This window comes from Acomys minous (assembly GCF_964271855.1).
Source record: "Acomys minous genome assembly, chromosome: 11".
NCBI lineage: Eukaryota > Metazoa > Chordata > Mammalia > Rodentia > Muridae > Acomys > Acomys minous.
The window spans coordinates 92,746,268-92,763,660 of NC_140492.1; the positions used below are offsets into that span (position 1 = coordinate 92,746,268).

At 37.4% G+C, this 17,393-nt stretch overlaps 1 protein-coding gene across 5 annotated transcripts in view; it reads right to left on the minus strand.

Moving 5' to 3' along the window:
- ADAMTS6 (ADAM metallopeptidase with thrombospondin type 1 motif 6) overlaps window positions 1–17,393 on the minus strand; it is a 234,947-nt gene that overhangs the window by 209,301 nt on the left and 8,253 nt on the right. For 4 of the 5 annotated variants that reach the window (XR_014783308.1, XR_014783309.1, XM_084802031.1 and 1 more), the window contains exon 3: window positions 15,636–16,000. Coding sequence is in view for 2 of the 5 variants with exons in the window: in XM_084802031.1 (XP_084658157.1) it covers window positions 15,636–16,000 (365 nt within the window). In the remaining 3 variants the exon portion in view is untranslated. Of the gene's footprint in view, window positions 1–15,635; window positions 16,001–17,393 lie in introns of those variants that run through there. The other variant, XM_084802033.1, reaches the window with a different exon arrangement.

Below are 17,393 nucleotides of genomic sequence, written 5' to 3' on the forward strand. Positions count from 1 at the left end.
CACATTTAATCTGAATACCTCTATGAAGTAAACAATAGGATTAGCTTTACTTTATAAATAAGAAACTGAAAAGGAGCGAAGTTTGGCAGCAAACACCTTTGCCCGACTTCAGAGTCTGCATGCTTCACCGCGATACTATAACCATCTCATCCTCTAGAGGCTGTTTCTGACTGCATGCCTCTGATCATATGAAAATAGACTAGTTGGTGGAGATGAACTGAGTCAAAGAAAGTCTGGGCTCTATAATAATGCTTTCGTTCCAGTGGGAAAGGTAGGGAAAAGCAGGTAATTAAATGCATAAATGAAATATTGGGTCATGATGAAAAGAAAGAGAAAAAGGGCAGGGTGAGTGGACAGAAAAGAATTATAAAGAGAATATATGAAGTTTTTATGGTATTTGGAAATATCCTATAATGAACTATTTGGACTGCAAATATAGCTCAGTTGGTGAAATGTGCCTCGTGCACAGTAAGGCCTTAGATCAAGTCCAGAAGCCATGTGCAGATGCAGTGTATGGTGTCACACCCTTGTAACCTCAGTGAGAGGAAGGTGGGTAAAAATGGGTCGGTGAGGCTCCCTGGACGGCTAGGCTACCTCACTTTGCCTGAGCCGATGAGGGACTCCATCTCAAAAGCTGACGTGTATGGCACCCAAGGAACAACATCTGACGTTGACTGCTAGTATTCACGTGCATGTATACAAATGTGCACACCTGCACACACACATAAAATTTAGTCATATTTGAACAGAAGGCTACATAAAGTGAATGAGGAAGTAAAAAAGATGTACTGATAAAAAGACCAAGTACAAAAAAAAATGGGGTAGGAGTATATGTGCACTATTTAAGAAACAGCAAGGAACAATGGCTGACCAGGGGAAAGAAACAGAGTTAGCGTAAGATTAGAAAAGAGAACACCTGGCAGAAGCCCTGCTCTCCACAGGCCACACCTGCATCCAGAAGCCCAGGTAAGACCCAGCCTCAGAACCAACTCGGCTCTCCCCAGCAGCACCCCACTCCATCTCTATATGTTGGCCCACAACTCTGGCAGAAGCAGGTGAAGGAAATGAATAAAAAATATTCAACTGCTGAAAAATGGAAATAGAAACAATAAAGAAAACTGATGGAGTACTGGAGATGAAAAAAATCTAGGTAAGTGAACAGGAATTACAGATACAAACACCACCGACAAAATATAAAAGATGGAAGACATAATCTCAGCCATCAATGATACAATAGAAAACACTGATACATCAGTCAAAATATTAAATCTAAAAACTTCCTGACGCAAAACATCAGGAAATCTGCGACACTATGAAAAAAACCAAACCTGAAAATAATAGGAATAGAAGAAGGAGAAAATTCCCAGATTAAAGACCCAAAAAACATTTTTAAACAAGATCATAGGAGAAATTTTTCTAATGTTAAGAGGGTCATGCCTATAAAGGTACAATAAGCTTACAGAACACAAAACAGATTAGACCAAAAAAAAAGTTCCCTTTGGCCACATAACAATCAACAAATAAAGTATATTAAAAACTGTAAGGGGAAAAGGCCAAGTAATATATAAAGACAGACTTATCAGAATTACACCTGACTTCTCAATGGAGACGCCAAAAGCCAGAAGGGCCTGGACAGATGTCTTGCAGACCTCACGGGCCCACACACGCAAGTCCAGACTACTATACCCAGCAAAACATGCAATGATTATACATGGAGAAGACAAGATATTCCATGACAAAGTCAAATTTAAACAGTATCTATCTTCAAATCCAGTCCCACAGAAGGTACTAGAAGAAAAAACATCCTCCCAAAGAGGCTAATTACACACATGAAAATGCAGGAAATAAATAATCTTACACCAGCAAAACCAAAAAAAGGGAAGTGGGAGCATGTGTGGGTACTCACATGCGTGTGCACATACACCCACACACTACTGCTGCTGCTGCTGCACCATTGAATTATTGGTCATTAGTATCTCTCAATATCAATGGATTGAATTCCTCAATAAAAAAGACAGAATGGATGTGAAAACAAGATCCATCCTTCTGCTTCATACAAAAAACACACTGCAACCTCAAAGACAGACATTACCTCAGGGTAAAAAGTTAGAAAAAGATTTTCCAAGCAAATGGACCCAAGAGACAAGCTGGTGTGCCCATCCTAATATCTAACAAAATAGACTTCAACCGTAATTAATCAAAAGAGATGGAAAAGGATACTTCATACTCTTCAGAGGAAAAATCCACCAAAATGATGTCTCAGTTCTGAATATCTATGCCCAAATGCAGGGGCACCCACATTTGTAAAACAAACATTACTAAAGCTTAAATCACACACCAACCTTCGCACATTGAGAGTGGGACACTTCAATATCTCACTCTCAGCAGTGGACAGGTCATGCAGAAAAAAAAAACACTAAACAAATAACAGAGCTAACAGACATCATGACTCAAATGAACCTAACAGATCTATAGAACATTTCACCCAAACATGTACCTCACAGAACTTTCTTCAAAACTGACTACATACTTGGTCACAAAGCAAGCCCCACCAGATACAAGAAAATTAAAATAACCCAGACCACCACAGATTAAAGCTGGATTTCAACAACAGAAACAACCAAAAGTCTACAAACTCATGGAAACTAAACAACTCTTTACTGAATGATTACTGGGTCAAGCAGAAATAAAGGAAAAAATTAAAGACTTCCTAGAATTCAGTGAAAATGAATGCAGAGCATACCCAATCTTATGAGACACAATGAAAGCAGTGCTAAGAGGAAAGTTCATAGCACTAGGTGCCTTCATAAAGAAATTAGAGATCGGGCTGGAGAGATGGCTCAGGGATTAAGAGCACTTGCTTGCTCTTCCAGAGGTCCTGAGTTCAACTCCCAGCAACCACATGGTGGCTCACAACCATCTATAATATAATCTGATGCCTTTCTTCTGGCCTGCAGGCATACATGCAGACACAACACTGTATATATAATGATAAATAAATAAATCTTTTTTAAAAAAAGAAATTAGAAAGCTCATACTAGCAACTTAACAGCACATGTGAAAGCTCTAGAACAAAAAGAAACAAATACACTCAAGAGGAGTAGGCTACCAGAAATAATCAAACTGAGGGCTGAAATCAGCCAAAACTGAAACAAAGAGACTAATGCGAAGGATCGCTCCAAGAGCTGGCTCTGTGAGAGAAGCATCAGACAGACAGACCCTCATCCAAGCCAACCAAAAGGCAGGAAGGAGATATGCAAACTAACAAACTCAGAAATGAAAAGTGGGGCCTGAGACCCTCTAAGTGACTGTGTGTAGTCAGCTGGGATGGTACCCATTCGTCTCTGGTTTCTTGTGGTTCACTATAATTTCAAAAAACAAAAAGTCGTCGAAATACTTTAACTATATCAAATATATTTGAACCAAGTAAGAGTATTTTCAGTGGTTCTATAATAATGCCAATACTTTCATAATAATAAATACTAATAGTTTAAAAACAAAAATTGTCACATGATAACAATATGAATATATTCAATTCATATTGGAATAAAACACAATTACCACTACTACCATGCTTTGTCACTTGTGTTTTGAAATTTTTTTAAAAAATTCATCTTCGGGGTCTGCAGAGATGGCTCAGTGGTTAAGAGCACTCACTGGCTAAGCTTCCATAGGACCCAGGTTCAATCCCCAGCACCCACATGGCTGCTCACAACTGTTTGTAACTCCTGCCACAGGGGATCTGACACCCTCACACAAACATACATGCATTAAAATACCAGTGTACATAAAAATAAATAATTTTTTAAAAGAAAAACTCATCTTTTGTTGGTTTTTGAGACAGGGTTTCTCTGTGTAGCCTTGGTTGCCCTAGACTCACTTTGTGGACCAGGCTGGCCTCAAACTCACAGTGATCCGCCTGCCTCTGCCTCCCAAGTGCTGAGCTTAAAGGTGTGCACCACCACCACGTCTGGCTCAAAAAAATTCATTTTCTAGTTAAGAATTAATGTGATTTCAGAAATACCCCTTCTGAGTTGGGAGCTTAGTAGTCCCACACCCTGTGTGAACTGCACACTCAGGGAGCTTCAGTAAACGCCATGCAGCTAGATTGTGAGATCTGGCGGGAAATTACCTCTAGACTACACTGAGAAACTTTGCAGAAATGCAGCTGATATTGAGCAAGGTGAAAACCTAGCCAGAGCCAGAGTGTGCAAGGAACCCCTGACAGCTCCCGAGCAGTTCACCCAACATCAGAAGGGGCAGCCCAGGAGTCTGTCTGGCACTCAACTGGATTCCTATAGGAACCAATGGCATGGCCAGGATCTATAACCTAATGTGTGAAAGATTGCTTATTGATCTGTAAATGACTGTTCACGGACACAGTTTGCATCTATGACCTGACTTTATAAAAGTCTTTCCCGCATGATAGAAGGGGTGCTGGAGAGATGGATCAAGTTCAATTCCCAGCACCCATATGGTGGTTCCCAACTTCCCAGAGCTACAGTTCCAGGGAATCTGATACCCTCTTCTGGCCTTCACAGGCACCAAGCACATACATGATGCACAGACACAAATGCAGGCAAAACACTTATATATATAATACTTTTTAAAATATTGCTCAGAATTATGAGAGGCATCTAGGAATCTGAAAAAGAACTGAGAGAATGGAGTCTAAAACCAGCAATCAGGTGAGAGAATATTCAGATGTAATAGTTATCCAGCTTTCAAAACATCATATTAATTCCCTTTATTAAACACCCAATGTAAGGTCATTTTTGTCCTTTGTAATCATACTTTCTCTCTTTCATTCTCTATTTTTCCCTTTTTTTCTTCTTTTCTCTATTTTTCCTATTTGAAGTCCTTTGATAAGTTTTCACAAAGACCATAAATATCTGTTTTATGGGACCTCTGTATCTTAGTCTCTTAAGACCTCAGATAACTTAAGATTATCTGATTGCACTGCAGTGAATGAGTGTGTGTGTGTGTGTGTGAGAGAGAGAGAGAGAGAGAGAGAGAGAGAGAGAGAGAGAGAGAGAGAGAGAGAGAGAGAGATACAGGGTCTCTCTATAGAGTCCTAGAACTCACTATGTAGAGCAAGCTGTTCCCATAGTCACAGAGATCCATCTGCCTCTGTTCCCAAGTGGTGGAATTAAAAGCTTGTGATACCACCCTGTCCCCTGACTGCATTTTTAAATGTTTCTTTTCCGTCCACCTTTAGCCAATTACACACACACACACACACACACACACACACACACACACACACACACACAGACACACACACACACACACCTTTTGTTCCACCCTTCTATTTACTTTTCTCTACTCCATATTTTCTGTTAATTCCATGCTGACCAATAGTCTTACTCTCCTTTGTTCCTTTCTACTCATTCCCACAATAAAGTATGTCCTCATGCACATCAATGCTTCCTTACTTCCTTAAGAGACTGGAGTTTAATGAGCGTCTTTGACATTTGACTACTATTGCATGTTCATAGTGCACCTAACCTTTAATAGTGACTATTTTTTTCAGGCAGTATTCTATTTTCAGAAAATTAAAAGAGTCTAAGCCTGGTTCCCTAAACACAAATCCAGTTCAAACTATTATAACACATCCCCTCTATAACACTGCAAATACCTCCACTAAAAGAAGAGTGGAGGAAAATACCCAACAAAAAACCTAATCCTATCAAGATACATGAGTCTCGATGCAAAAATACAAAATAAGTGAAAATCAAAGGCAATATAACTCCTCCAAAATTAACTAACTGCACAAAGATATCCTCCAATGACAGCGTAGTAGACAACAGCCCAGAAAATGGATTCAAAGGTATTAAAATAATTAAAAGTGTATTAAAAGAATTCAGGGATATACAAATAAACTCACGAGCAAATTCAAAGAGAAAACAAAAAAGGAGCTGAATAAAATATGTTACTCAGTACAGTTTGAATGTGGAATTCAAGAAAGAGAAATTCTAAAAATTATATACCTGAAATATTGGAAATGAAAATTTCAATAAGTCAAATAAAAAACTCCACAAGCAACCTCACCAATAGAATCAATCAAGGAGAGAACAGAGTATCCAGACTTAAAGAAAATGCAAAGAAATTGAAAAATTCAAACACTAACAAAAACAAGTTAAAAAGAAAGACAAGGGAACATTTGAGATATACAGGACACCATGAAAAGACAATGCCTGGGCATAAAGGGAGAATTCCATGCTAAAGGCATAGACAAATGTTCTCAAGAAAATCACAGCAAAAAATGTCCCAAAGCTAAGAAAATATCAGCATTAAAAACACAAAGAGACTTCAAATAAATAACTTACAAGTTGTGGCCTCAGATGGGGAGGGGGGGCGTGGTCGGAAAAGAACAAGCCAAACACAAAATAAGCAGATGAGAAGAAATAATTAAGATGAGGACAGAAATCAATGAAACAGACACAAAAACAACACGTCTATAACATAACTGCTGAACCTAAGGCCCAGAGATAATAACAGAGAAGGGGGCAGAAAAATGGAAAGAGCCAGAGAAGTTGTAGGATGGTATCCTAGAAATGTCAGAGAAGCTAGAGCCATGAAATCTCATCAACATGGCTGCCTATACAAGACCTAACAACAACATCACCAATAGACATGCTGACGGGAAGAGGAGAATCTCATGGAGTTCAATTCTAGGATGTGAACACAGGCAACTAAGGACGGCTGAGAGTGGAAGAAGTAGTCTTCTCCAGGGAAAAGTTCCCAAATTTATTCTCTAATTCCAAGTGGTCAGCCCTGGGATCATACATACAAGTAACATCGTATGGACTGAATAAGTTATGTTTATATATTTATAAATGTACATACATATGTAATAATTATTAAAAGAAACAAAGACCAAAGATTGAATTTGAGAGAGAGCAAGGGGGTGCACAGGAATGGTAGAAGAAGGAAAATGGAGGAAGAAGTGATGTAATTATATCTTAATTTCAAATTATATATATATTTAAAAAAAAAAAACAAGAAAGTGCTCACATACCTAACCACATTCTAAAAGTTCAGGAAAGATAAGGTAGAGAACATGTATATATTCACAAAGGACAAAATTTGCTTCTTTTTTTTTTTTTTCATTCAAAAAATAGAAGTAACAAACTTCTGTTGCCCAAAATGACTCAATAATTAGAATTTTAAATATTTTTTGCTTAATGACATAATATCATATAAATAAATTTGATGTTGAATATATCACCACTTCCTACCACACATGTTGTAGAGAATATGATTTTCTTTTGGGAGTGGGTGTTGAGATAGGGTTTCTCTGGGTAGCCCTGGCTGTCTTGGAGCTCACTCTCTAGACCAGGCTAGCATTGAACTCAGAGATCCACCTACCTCTGGCTCCCAAGTGCTGGGATCACAGGCATGCACCACCACTGCAGAGAACATGATTTTCTAACTGTTTGCTAATTACTAGCAAAATATGAAGGCAACACATAGTCACTTTCAATTAGCCAAAAACTCAGAAATTATATGTTCCAAGTTCTGTTCAAGGTAGGTAATTGAAGATGTTCCCTCAACAAATAAGAATATAAAACCAGAAAGAAGAGTAGACCTAACAGGAAAAAATCTTATGACCATGGTAGTTCAAGAAATTAACCACTAGGCTTCAAGAAAATTGCCTCCACTAACAATGGAATTATATACCCCAAGCAATAAATACAATAAAATACATAATACTAGCCAAATGGTAAGGAAATTGTAGCCCCCACTCCTATGAAAAACAACAAAGTCATTATAAACTGGAAAAAAATTGAATGAGATACCCAGGGTCTAGATAAAAGCAGAATTAAATACAGTACTGTTTCAAACCACTGCTTGGCAATAGTGTTAGAAATTTTGTTATTTGGTGCAGAGACTCTAACACTGAAAGTGTGAGAAGACTTTATCATAAAATATTAGTAGCTAAACAAAGGACTTGTGCCCATAATCCCAGATCCTGGGAGGCTAAGGAAAGAAAGATCTATGTCAACATGGGCTACGCAATGAGTTCTAGGTTAGCTGGGCTACAGAACGGATTATAAGTAATAATACCTACAAAGTGAGGATTTAAAAAGAAACACTTGTAAGCATATTCCATTTGATTAAAGAGTAAAATAATCCAAAAATAGGAACAAAGGGGAAGTTATTAAACAGAGAAAGAGTGAATGAGAAGGTAGTTATTTACATAGTCTCAAAACATCTGGCCACAAGTTCCTTATTAATTGCCAAGGAGAAAGTATTAATAAGTCTGGAAGATCACATCTTAGTCATGTAAAAAATTGTAATTTCAACTAAGAAAGTCAAACAGAAACATGTTTACAGATGGGAAGAAAACAAGAGACAGAAAGTGCTCATGAATCATGAGAAGAGGATGACTTATGCCATCTCAGTCACAGAAAAGGTTCTATCTTCAACCTTATCCTCAATTTTGACCCATCAAAAATGCCTTGCACAATTTCACAGTCAGCTGTATTAATGATACTTGTTACTTCTTCCAGAATTGTCTTTTTTTCTAAATTTCAAATTTATTGCCAAATGCTACTGGACATTTTCAACCTTTGTGTTCTCAAGTTTGTACCACTTGCTGTCCAGAAGTTTTCTCTTCATCTTCTCTGGTCCAGCACTTACCTAGCCCTCCTTCTCAACTAGTAACAGTCATACACACTTTTATCCAACAGGTAACGCTGAGCCATTTCCAACTACTTTCTCCTATAGATCTCACATCCAGTTCAATTCTGCTTTAAATTTAAAGACATTATTAAGCTCCTACTTTGTATTAGCGGCCTTTTCATATGCCTGAGGATGAAAGATTTAATAGTCTACAAATCTGTTTTCTCACCAAAACATGATTCAAATTCATTCTCTCTTCTCTGTTCCCAGTGCCATAGTCTTTGAGTTGCCCTTTATTGCCTCCTATATGTTTGAACTCATTGTATTACTTGCCACTCTATTTCCTGAGATCTGATAAAGGAGAAGGTTTTAATTTTTCTACATCTCAAATGTGCTTATTTCATCAATCTATTAAAAGTAGCAAAGGCAGAGTTAACATAAATGTCAAATACGAATGAAGGGCTTGGTCGATGATTCAGAGCAATGTTTTCTATGATAATTAACATTGGGGGCATTTTAACATTAAAAACAGTTTTGTTTGTTTTTTAAACTTCCAGGTAACATATCAGACTAGAGGCTGCCCCTATGTGTGCCCATGAAGGAGAGTCACAAAAATCAAAATAGATGTTATCCCAAACAGAGAAATCAAGAAAATGCTTTGCAAATTCACAGAAGTAAAAAGGGGAAAGGAAAGAGGGGGCAGAGGTGAGGAGAGAGAGAGAGAGAGAGAGAGAGAGAGAGAGAGAGAGAGAGAGAGAGAGAGAGAGAGCTGATTCAGTAAAACAAGCTCAGCCCTGTGGCTCTTTGCAGGCAGGAGGAGAGTCAAAAGCCACTTCAAAGGTAAAGCAAACAAAAGCGGGAGAGTCCCATTTTCCAGACAAGCCCACCATCCTCCTAAACCTAAAATCCAGTGATAAAATTCAACGGGTCAGTGATTCCTTAAATGGACAGGTTAGTGTCAGGTAGAAACATCATTTCGTCAAGCTACATGACTTGGGGGTAATTGATAAACAACATCCTCAGAATTGATTGTTTTAAAATAAGCAATCCCTGGAGCCCGAGATTAAGCAGCATGCACAGGCTGGTGATGTTGGTGTGCAACAGCTCTGCAGAGAGGGAATGCCCAGAAAGGAAAATGAGAGCCAGACGTTGATAGGCAAAAGGGTTCATGTGGCAGAGGGCAGACTCGGTCCGGGAAGTACATAAGAAGAGATAGACCCACGTCTGGGAACAAGAACAGATCTAACTGGAATTTCCTAGCTCTGAGCTTGAGGCCAGCAAGAGTATCAAATTCTAGAGCCACCTATCTGTCATTCATTTCTGCTGAGCCCAAGAATGAAATTTCAGGAATATACATATGATACACAGAGCAGCATCCCTCCACCAGGAAGCCTTGAGACCATCAAGGCAGGTCTTCCCCTTGTACTCATCTCAGTGCAACACCCAACACACTTGGAGATACCACCCAGCTAAAGTAACCACCCCAGGGTATAATCTAAGGAGCGTCAGGAAGATGAAGGTTTCTGCATACTCTACACAGCCAAAGTCGCTGAGAAGATGGCTCTGGCTGACATCAGATACATGTCCATGCTCAACAAGAGCATAAACCAAGGTCAAATGTACCTACATACGCTTCTATGAATATAACTCACAACATCCAATCAATTTGTGAGCACCCAAAGAGAAGCTGCTACAACACCATATCCCTTGCTTCTTTTTCCTGTATATTTATCAGGATTTTACTTTACTGTATTTTTTTTAAATGTTCATGTGTTGTTCTTCTTAAAATATTCCTCTAATTTTTTCATGTATTTTTTTCCATTTTGGCAATTTTTCCATTTTCTTTATTTTTTATTTTTTGACCTGTATTACCTACCCATTCTCTGTATTTAGTAATATTTTTACTTTATTTTATTATTTTTAAATACTCTTGCCAGACGTGGTGGCACATGCCTTTAATCGCAGCACTTGGAAGGCAAAGGCAGGCAGATCTCTGAGTTCAAGGCCAGCCTGGTCTACAAAGTGAGTCTTGAAAAAACAATAAAACAAACAAACAAAAATAAATACTCTTATTCTTACTCCTTTTTTCATAGTCATCTACTTTTGTTTTTAAAACTCTTTCAGCAGAGGGAAGTATTTTTTTTCTTTTCTTTTTTCTTTTTTCTTTCTTTCTTTTTTTTTTTTAGTTGCAGGATCATCCACTCCCTTTACTTCTTTTTTTAAAATATATTTTATTAATTTATTCATATTACATCTCAATTGTTATCCCATCCCTTGTATCCTCCCATTCCTCCCTCCCTCCCATTTCCCCCTTACTCCCCTCCCCTATGACTGTGACTGAGGGGTACTTCCTCCCCCTGTATATGCTCATAGGGTATCAAGTCTCTTCTTGGTAGCCTGCTATCCTTCCTCTGAGTGCCACCAGGTCTCCCCCTCCAGGGGACATGGTCAAATATGGGTCACCAGAGTTCGTGTGAAAGTCAGTCCCCATTTCCACTCAACTGTGAAGAATGTCCTGTCCATTGGCTAGATCTGGGTAGGGGTTCAAAGTTTACTGCATGTATTGTCCTTGGCTGGTGCCATAGTTTGAGCAGGACCCCTGGGCCCAGTTCCGGAAGTCTTTTCTTTTCTTTTCTTTTCTTTTCTTTTCTTTTCTTTTCTTTCTAATGTCTTTCTCTCTTCTCTTCCCTTCCACAACACTCTTCTCTACTCTCCTTCTTTCTCCTTTCATCTATTTAACCTTATTTCTCTTCTTTTTTCCCCTTTCTCAGTCTCCTTCCTGTTAGGTAGGCCTAAGTAATTTTGAACTTCATAACACATAATAGTTTTTGCATTTCCACTATTACTATCATTGATGACATATTAGTGAACTGTCACTGGCTATAAAAATACATCTTATATAGTTTGACTTCATTCCTACACAGTGGTTCATTTTCACTTTTCCAAGTCTTATTGGGAATTGAGCCCTCGGAAGTAAGCTTCTCTCTCTCTCTCTCTCTCTCTCTCTCTCTCTCTCTCTCTCTCTCTCTCACATACACATACACACACACACAGAGAGAGAGAGAGAGAGAGAGAGAGAGAGAGAGAGAGAGAGATGTTCAAATTATAACACAGAAATGAAAAACAAGCAACATATGTCTTCAAGTATTGAACTCAAAGGTACTCACATGGGTGAAATGTCACATGAAGATTTGAACGTCCATGCTTAAAAACTGGTCAGGGAGATGCAATGAGTACGCAAATAAACAGAAAAGTTAAGACCAGGCTTTATAGCGGGAAGTTAGCAACATGGAATATCAACAGAAGGGATGATAAAAATGAACAATGTGGGTGAAAAAAGTCAACAACACAGAAATTTTAGCTAGGAAATTGAGATTTTTTTTGAAAGAAATATAGACATGTTGGAAGTAAAAGACTGAATTAATAAAATGAAGAACACAGAGAAATGCATTTTCAATAGATTCCGACAAGCAGAAGAAAGACAACCAGCGATGGAGGGAGGGTGAGGTTGATGAAACACTGCCTTCTGAGATTAAAGAGAAAGATAAGTGTGCACTCAAGAGAACACTCAAGAACTCTGGGGTATGATCAAGACAGCAGAAGCACATTAGATGAAGATTTTCTTTAATAAAATTGTAACAGAAAATTTCCCAAAGCCAAAGAGAGAAATAGAGAGTCAAACACAGCATTTAGACGCTGAAATAAACATGATTTGAAAAAAATCTGCCACAAATTTGCCTCCAAAACTAAAATACTATATATCTTAGAGTAAACCTAACCAAGGAATTGAAAGACCTCTACAATAAAAACATTAAAACATTAAATACAAAAATTAAAGATATCAGAAAGTGGAGAGACTTCTCTTGTTTATAGAGTAGAAGAATCAATATTGCATAAATGTCTGTGCTATACCACCAATATCAATCTATTCTAATGGCATTGTTTACAGACAGAGGGTAAAAGGCAATCATAAAATGTATTTAGAAGGAAAAAGGGCAACAGCTAAAAGAAATTTAAACAGAAAGAGTAATGCTGGAAGTGTTACAACACCCAATCTCAAATACGCTAAAGAGCCATGGTAAGTACAAAAACAAAAATCACAGTACTGGCATAAAATGGGTCTTTTGCTCAGTGAAATTGAATAGAGGACACAAAAATCAACTCATACAGCTATAGCCATATGCACCCTAGTTATGTTCCATTGCTATGCTAAAACACGACGACCAAAAGCAGCTTAGAGAAGAAAGGATTTATTTCATCTTGCAACTTATAAATAAGTCACCATGCAGGGAAGCCAGAGTGGAGACTCAGGCAGGAACCTGAAGGCAGGAACGGAACCTAACACCGTGAAGGAATGCTGTTTACTGGCCCACTCTGCTTGCTTGTTTTCTATAGCCCAGAGCCAACTGTTAGAAGGTGAAGAGTGTGCATCACCCATAGTGGGATGGACCCTTATACATCAATAATCAATCCAGAAAATACCCCACAAGTGTGTTTACAGGCACATCTAATGAAATCATTTTCTCAACTGAGGGGTCCTCTTCTGGCATGACTCAAGTTTGTCTCAAGTTGACAAAAAGTTAACATATATTACATGGATTAGACAAAAGATAATCTTTTTACCAAACTGTGCTAAGAGAATGGAGAATGAAACTAAACCCATATTTCAATTTGCCCTAAAATAGATCAAACACCTTAATTAATGTAAGGCCTGAAACCTTGAAATTGCTGTAGGAAAAATACTTTAAAAGTAAGTAGATGCAAGGATTTCCTGAATAGAACCCCAGTAACACAAACAATAATCCCAAGAGTTGACAAATGAAATTAAGAATCTTCTATACAGCAAGGTAAAAAAGTCACCAGAATCAAAAGACAATATAGAGTGGCAATGAGTAGTTACCAAGTACACCTCAGACACTTTGTACCTAGCATACAAATCACCTACTCAACAGACAGTTCCTGATAGAGGAAATGCAAATGGCCAGCAAATATTTTTAAAAGAGGTCAATGTCCTTAGCCATTGGGGAAATACAAATTAGAACTTCTTTAAGGTTTGTCTTATCTCAGTAGAATGACTATCATCTTGAAAAGTAATGCCAGCAAAGACACGGGCAACAGGAGCCCTTGTAACTGCTGGTAGAAATGTGAACCTGTGTATGCCTACTATGAAAATCCCAATGAAGGGCCCTCAAAAAACTGCCAGTATGAACCAGCTGTACTGCTCGTGGATACACTAAGTCAGCATGCCACAGGATCCTTGCACATCCACATTTGTAGCTGTCTGTTCACAAGAGCCAGAAGACAAAAATCAGCCTAGATGTCCACCAAGAGATAAATGGTTAAAGTAAAAGAAATTATGGTAAATACATACAATAGGATTTTCTTCAGCCATGAAGAAAAATGCAATTAGGACATTTTTTTTTCAAAAAAATGGATATAACTAGAATTCATTGTGTTAGATGAAATAAACCATATTCAGAAATACCATATTTTCTCACACATGCAGAAGCTAAATGTACAATTATGTACATGTGAATGTGTGTGTGAGTGCATGCATTTGTGTGTGCATAGGTCAGAAAAATAGAAATAGGATCCTAAAAGGAGAAGGAAAAACATGTGAGAAATCAGAAGGGAGACAAACTGGGAAAGAAAGGGCGTCAGCTGGGTGGAGAGGGAGCCCTGCGGGGTGAGGTTAAGGAGGGGAATGAGTGAGAATAAACTGTAATGACACAAATGTATGAAGATTCCATCAGAGTGCCAACTACTTTGTATACTAGCCACCAAAACACCATAAAGTTAAAGAAACAAATATTTCACACATAAATCCCTAACATTATAAATAAGACAGCTAGACATAAATGTACTCAACACTTGTTTATGGATATTAAACCTAAGTATTATAGTATTAAATACTAATATTAGCTCATTTTATTGAGTGATTATAAAAAATGGAAACATGAACAAAAATAGTGAAATTTATATCCAATTACAGAGGTTATTTTCCCAAATTTAAAACTTACTTTTAAAAAACTTAGTTAAATTCTACTGTACTTAGATTTGCTATTTTCTACTGAAGTAAAAACAAGAATGTGAGTCTGCTATAGTAAGGAAGAAAAATTATTGCTGAAAATAGAGCTAAGACAGGAAAATATTTGTATTCTTTGCACAGATAAAGTTTTAATGGAACATCTATATTAGCCTGAACAGGGTAAGAGAAGGAGAGGAAATGGAGGATAGAATTTGATCTGCAGTTACTATGTATGAACTGTATGCTTACCATTTAACTAAAATTGATTCAAATACGCAGCATTTAGGAGTATCCTGCACTCTTGAACGCATTTTCAAAGTAAAATAGGATTATCAAGAATCTTCATATAAACACTAATAATACTATGTAGTAATAAATACTACATAGACATTGGTATAAATTTTTGACCATAACCATAGGTAAATCATAACTTACTTTAAGCTGTGTTGCCTACCAATGAAAGATCCAGGAAAGTGCTAAAGATGTAATTAGTGTTATGGTTTCCTGAATACAAATATACCTTGAAACTGCTCATGAATGCTGAGACTTTGATATTCAAATGGAAAATTTTAAGTGTAAAAGCATGCCTGAGAGGTTCCTCAGTCTCTACCTTTTAAAAAAGAAAATGGTTTTCGAGACAGGTTTTTTCGGTAAAAAACCTTGCCTGACCTGGAGCTCATTCTGTAGACCAGGCCGTCCTTGAACTCACAGAGATCTGGCTGCCTCTGCCTCCCAAGTGCTGGGATCAAGGGTGTATGCCACCACTACCTGGCACTCAGTCTCTACTTCTAAATGAGTTTAAAAAGCTGTCCTGGGGAAATTGTTGTAAACATTACGAAAGGTCAGAGCACCAGAAATCATAAACGTTAGACTATTACATTTCAACTTAAACCACTTACATATCTATTTTATCAGGAGGAAAGACATTTACATTGTGAACTTACTTTCCCATTAGAAATGTAAAATCATATCTACTTACCAATCCAACACAGTTGCTTAAAGCCACTTTAGTTGTACTACGTTGGTCTTGCAAGTATCCTGTGTAGTGACAATTATCTAAAAAATCATGTTTCCATTGGGGTCCATCTTTCCCCCAGTATTCTACTGTAAAATGTTTGGACACAAAGTTTGTATTGAGAGTCAAGTTTAGGTGAAAGTGCTTGCCATAGGCTGAAAGTTTAAAGAATAATTTTGACGCCGCCCGCGGCGGATCCATAAGGTCCATACTCCGCCTTCTCCTTGAGTGTTTATCATTTTTCACAGTAAAGCTGAGAAAAGCTCCATTTTGATCAACTCTTATTGGAATAGTTAGCTGGTAGTGTTCAAGATAAGTCAGGAATTCCTCTTTGTAATCGCAAGGCAGAGAATCCAGAACAGCACATGGAAGAGAAGAAATTTTAACAGAACAAAGAAGTAGCAATATAAACAATGGTGCCCATGAAAACCATACATCATCATATGGGAGCTGGGCATGGAAATGTTATAGTGAGCAAAATGAAAGAGTAAAGGCATAAAATGAAGAGATTAAGTTTCAATTGTTTCATTCCTCAAAACAGTATTTTTTTTTTTAGTATTGTGAAGGACTAGTCTTTTTCTTAAATTTAATTTTTAATCTATGGATGTTTAAAGTTCTTCTACATGCATGAAAATGAAACAAAAAGTACATATATATTAAAAAATGTTTAGCTCAGCCAAAGTAACTTTTGTAAGATATCCAAAAATGTTCATGGAGAATCTCAAAAGCTCTGAAGAAACTGTCTTCAAAGAACAAAATCATCACCAGGAACGTGAAAGGCTATGGCTGCTTGAGACAGCAACTGTGTGAAGTGACCACACAATTTAGCATACTTCTATTCCCAGATTCATATACAAAAGAAATAGACACATTTCTATGTAAAAATCTATATATGAATGTTCAGATCAGCACTGTTCATTACAGTCCAAGAAAGAAATAATTCAACTCCTCCCCAACTCACGAACAATCAAATAGGAAAGCAGCACTGAGGTATGGTACTATACATGACCTCTCATAGAAACCGCCTCCTTTTGTTGTTTGTTTTGTGTGTGTTCTTGTTTTTTGAGACAGGGTTTCTTTGTGTAGCCCAGGCTGTCCTGGAACTTGCTCTATATATATTAGGCTGGCCTTGAACTTCCATCTTCCTCTGCCTGTACCTCATTTATTTTTCTTTCTTTTCTCTCTCTCTCTCTCTCTCTCTTTTTTTTTTTTTTTTTGAGACAGTTTCTCTATGTAGCCTTGGTTGTCCTGGACCAGACTGACCAGTGCCTGGGCCCCTGCACTCATTTCGTAATCAAGGCTCATTTTCCAACATGGAAATTATTACCCTAAGTAAAAGAAGCCAATCACCAAAAGACTGAATATTACATAGCTCTACTTCTGTGAACTAGTCAGCAGAGGCGAATCTCTGTAGAAATTGCCTAGGACTAGGGAACTTAGGATTGACTCTCAATGGGTACAGGTTTTTTGTTTTTGTTTTTATTTTTAAGAAAGGATTAAAATGCACGGAAGTTGATTATGGTAACAGTGTACAGTTCTAAGTGCCATTGAAATGGCTACTGTAATGGATGTATTATATGTATATTATATCTCAATAAAATGTTAAAAATCAATAGAGTAACAAGAAATTAGAGAATAGTTGAACATTTTTTCTTTTTATTTATTATCTTTTATTTTATTTGCATAAGCATTTTATCTGCATATATGTATATTACCATGTAT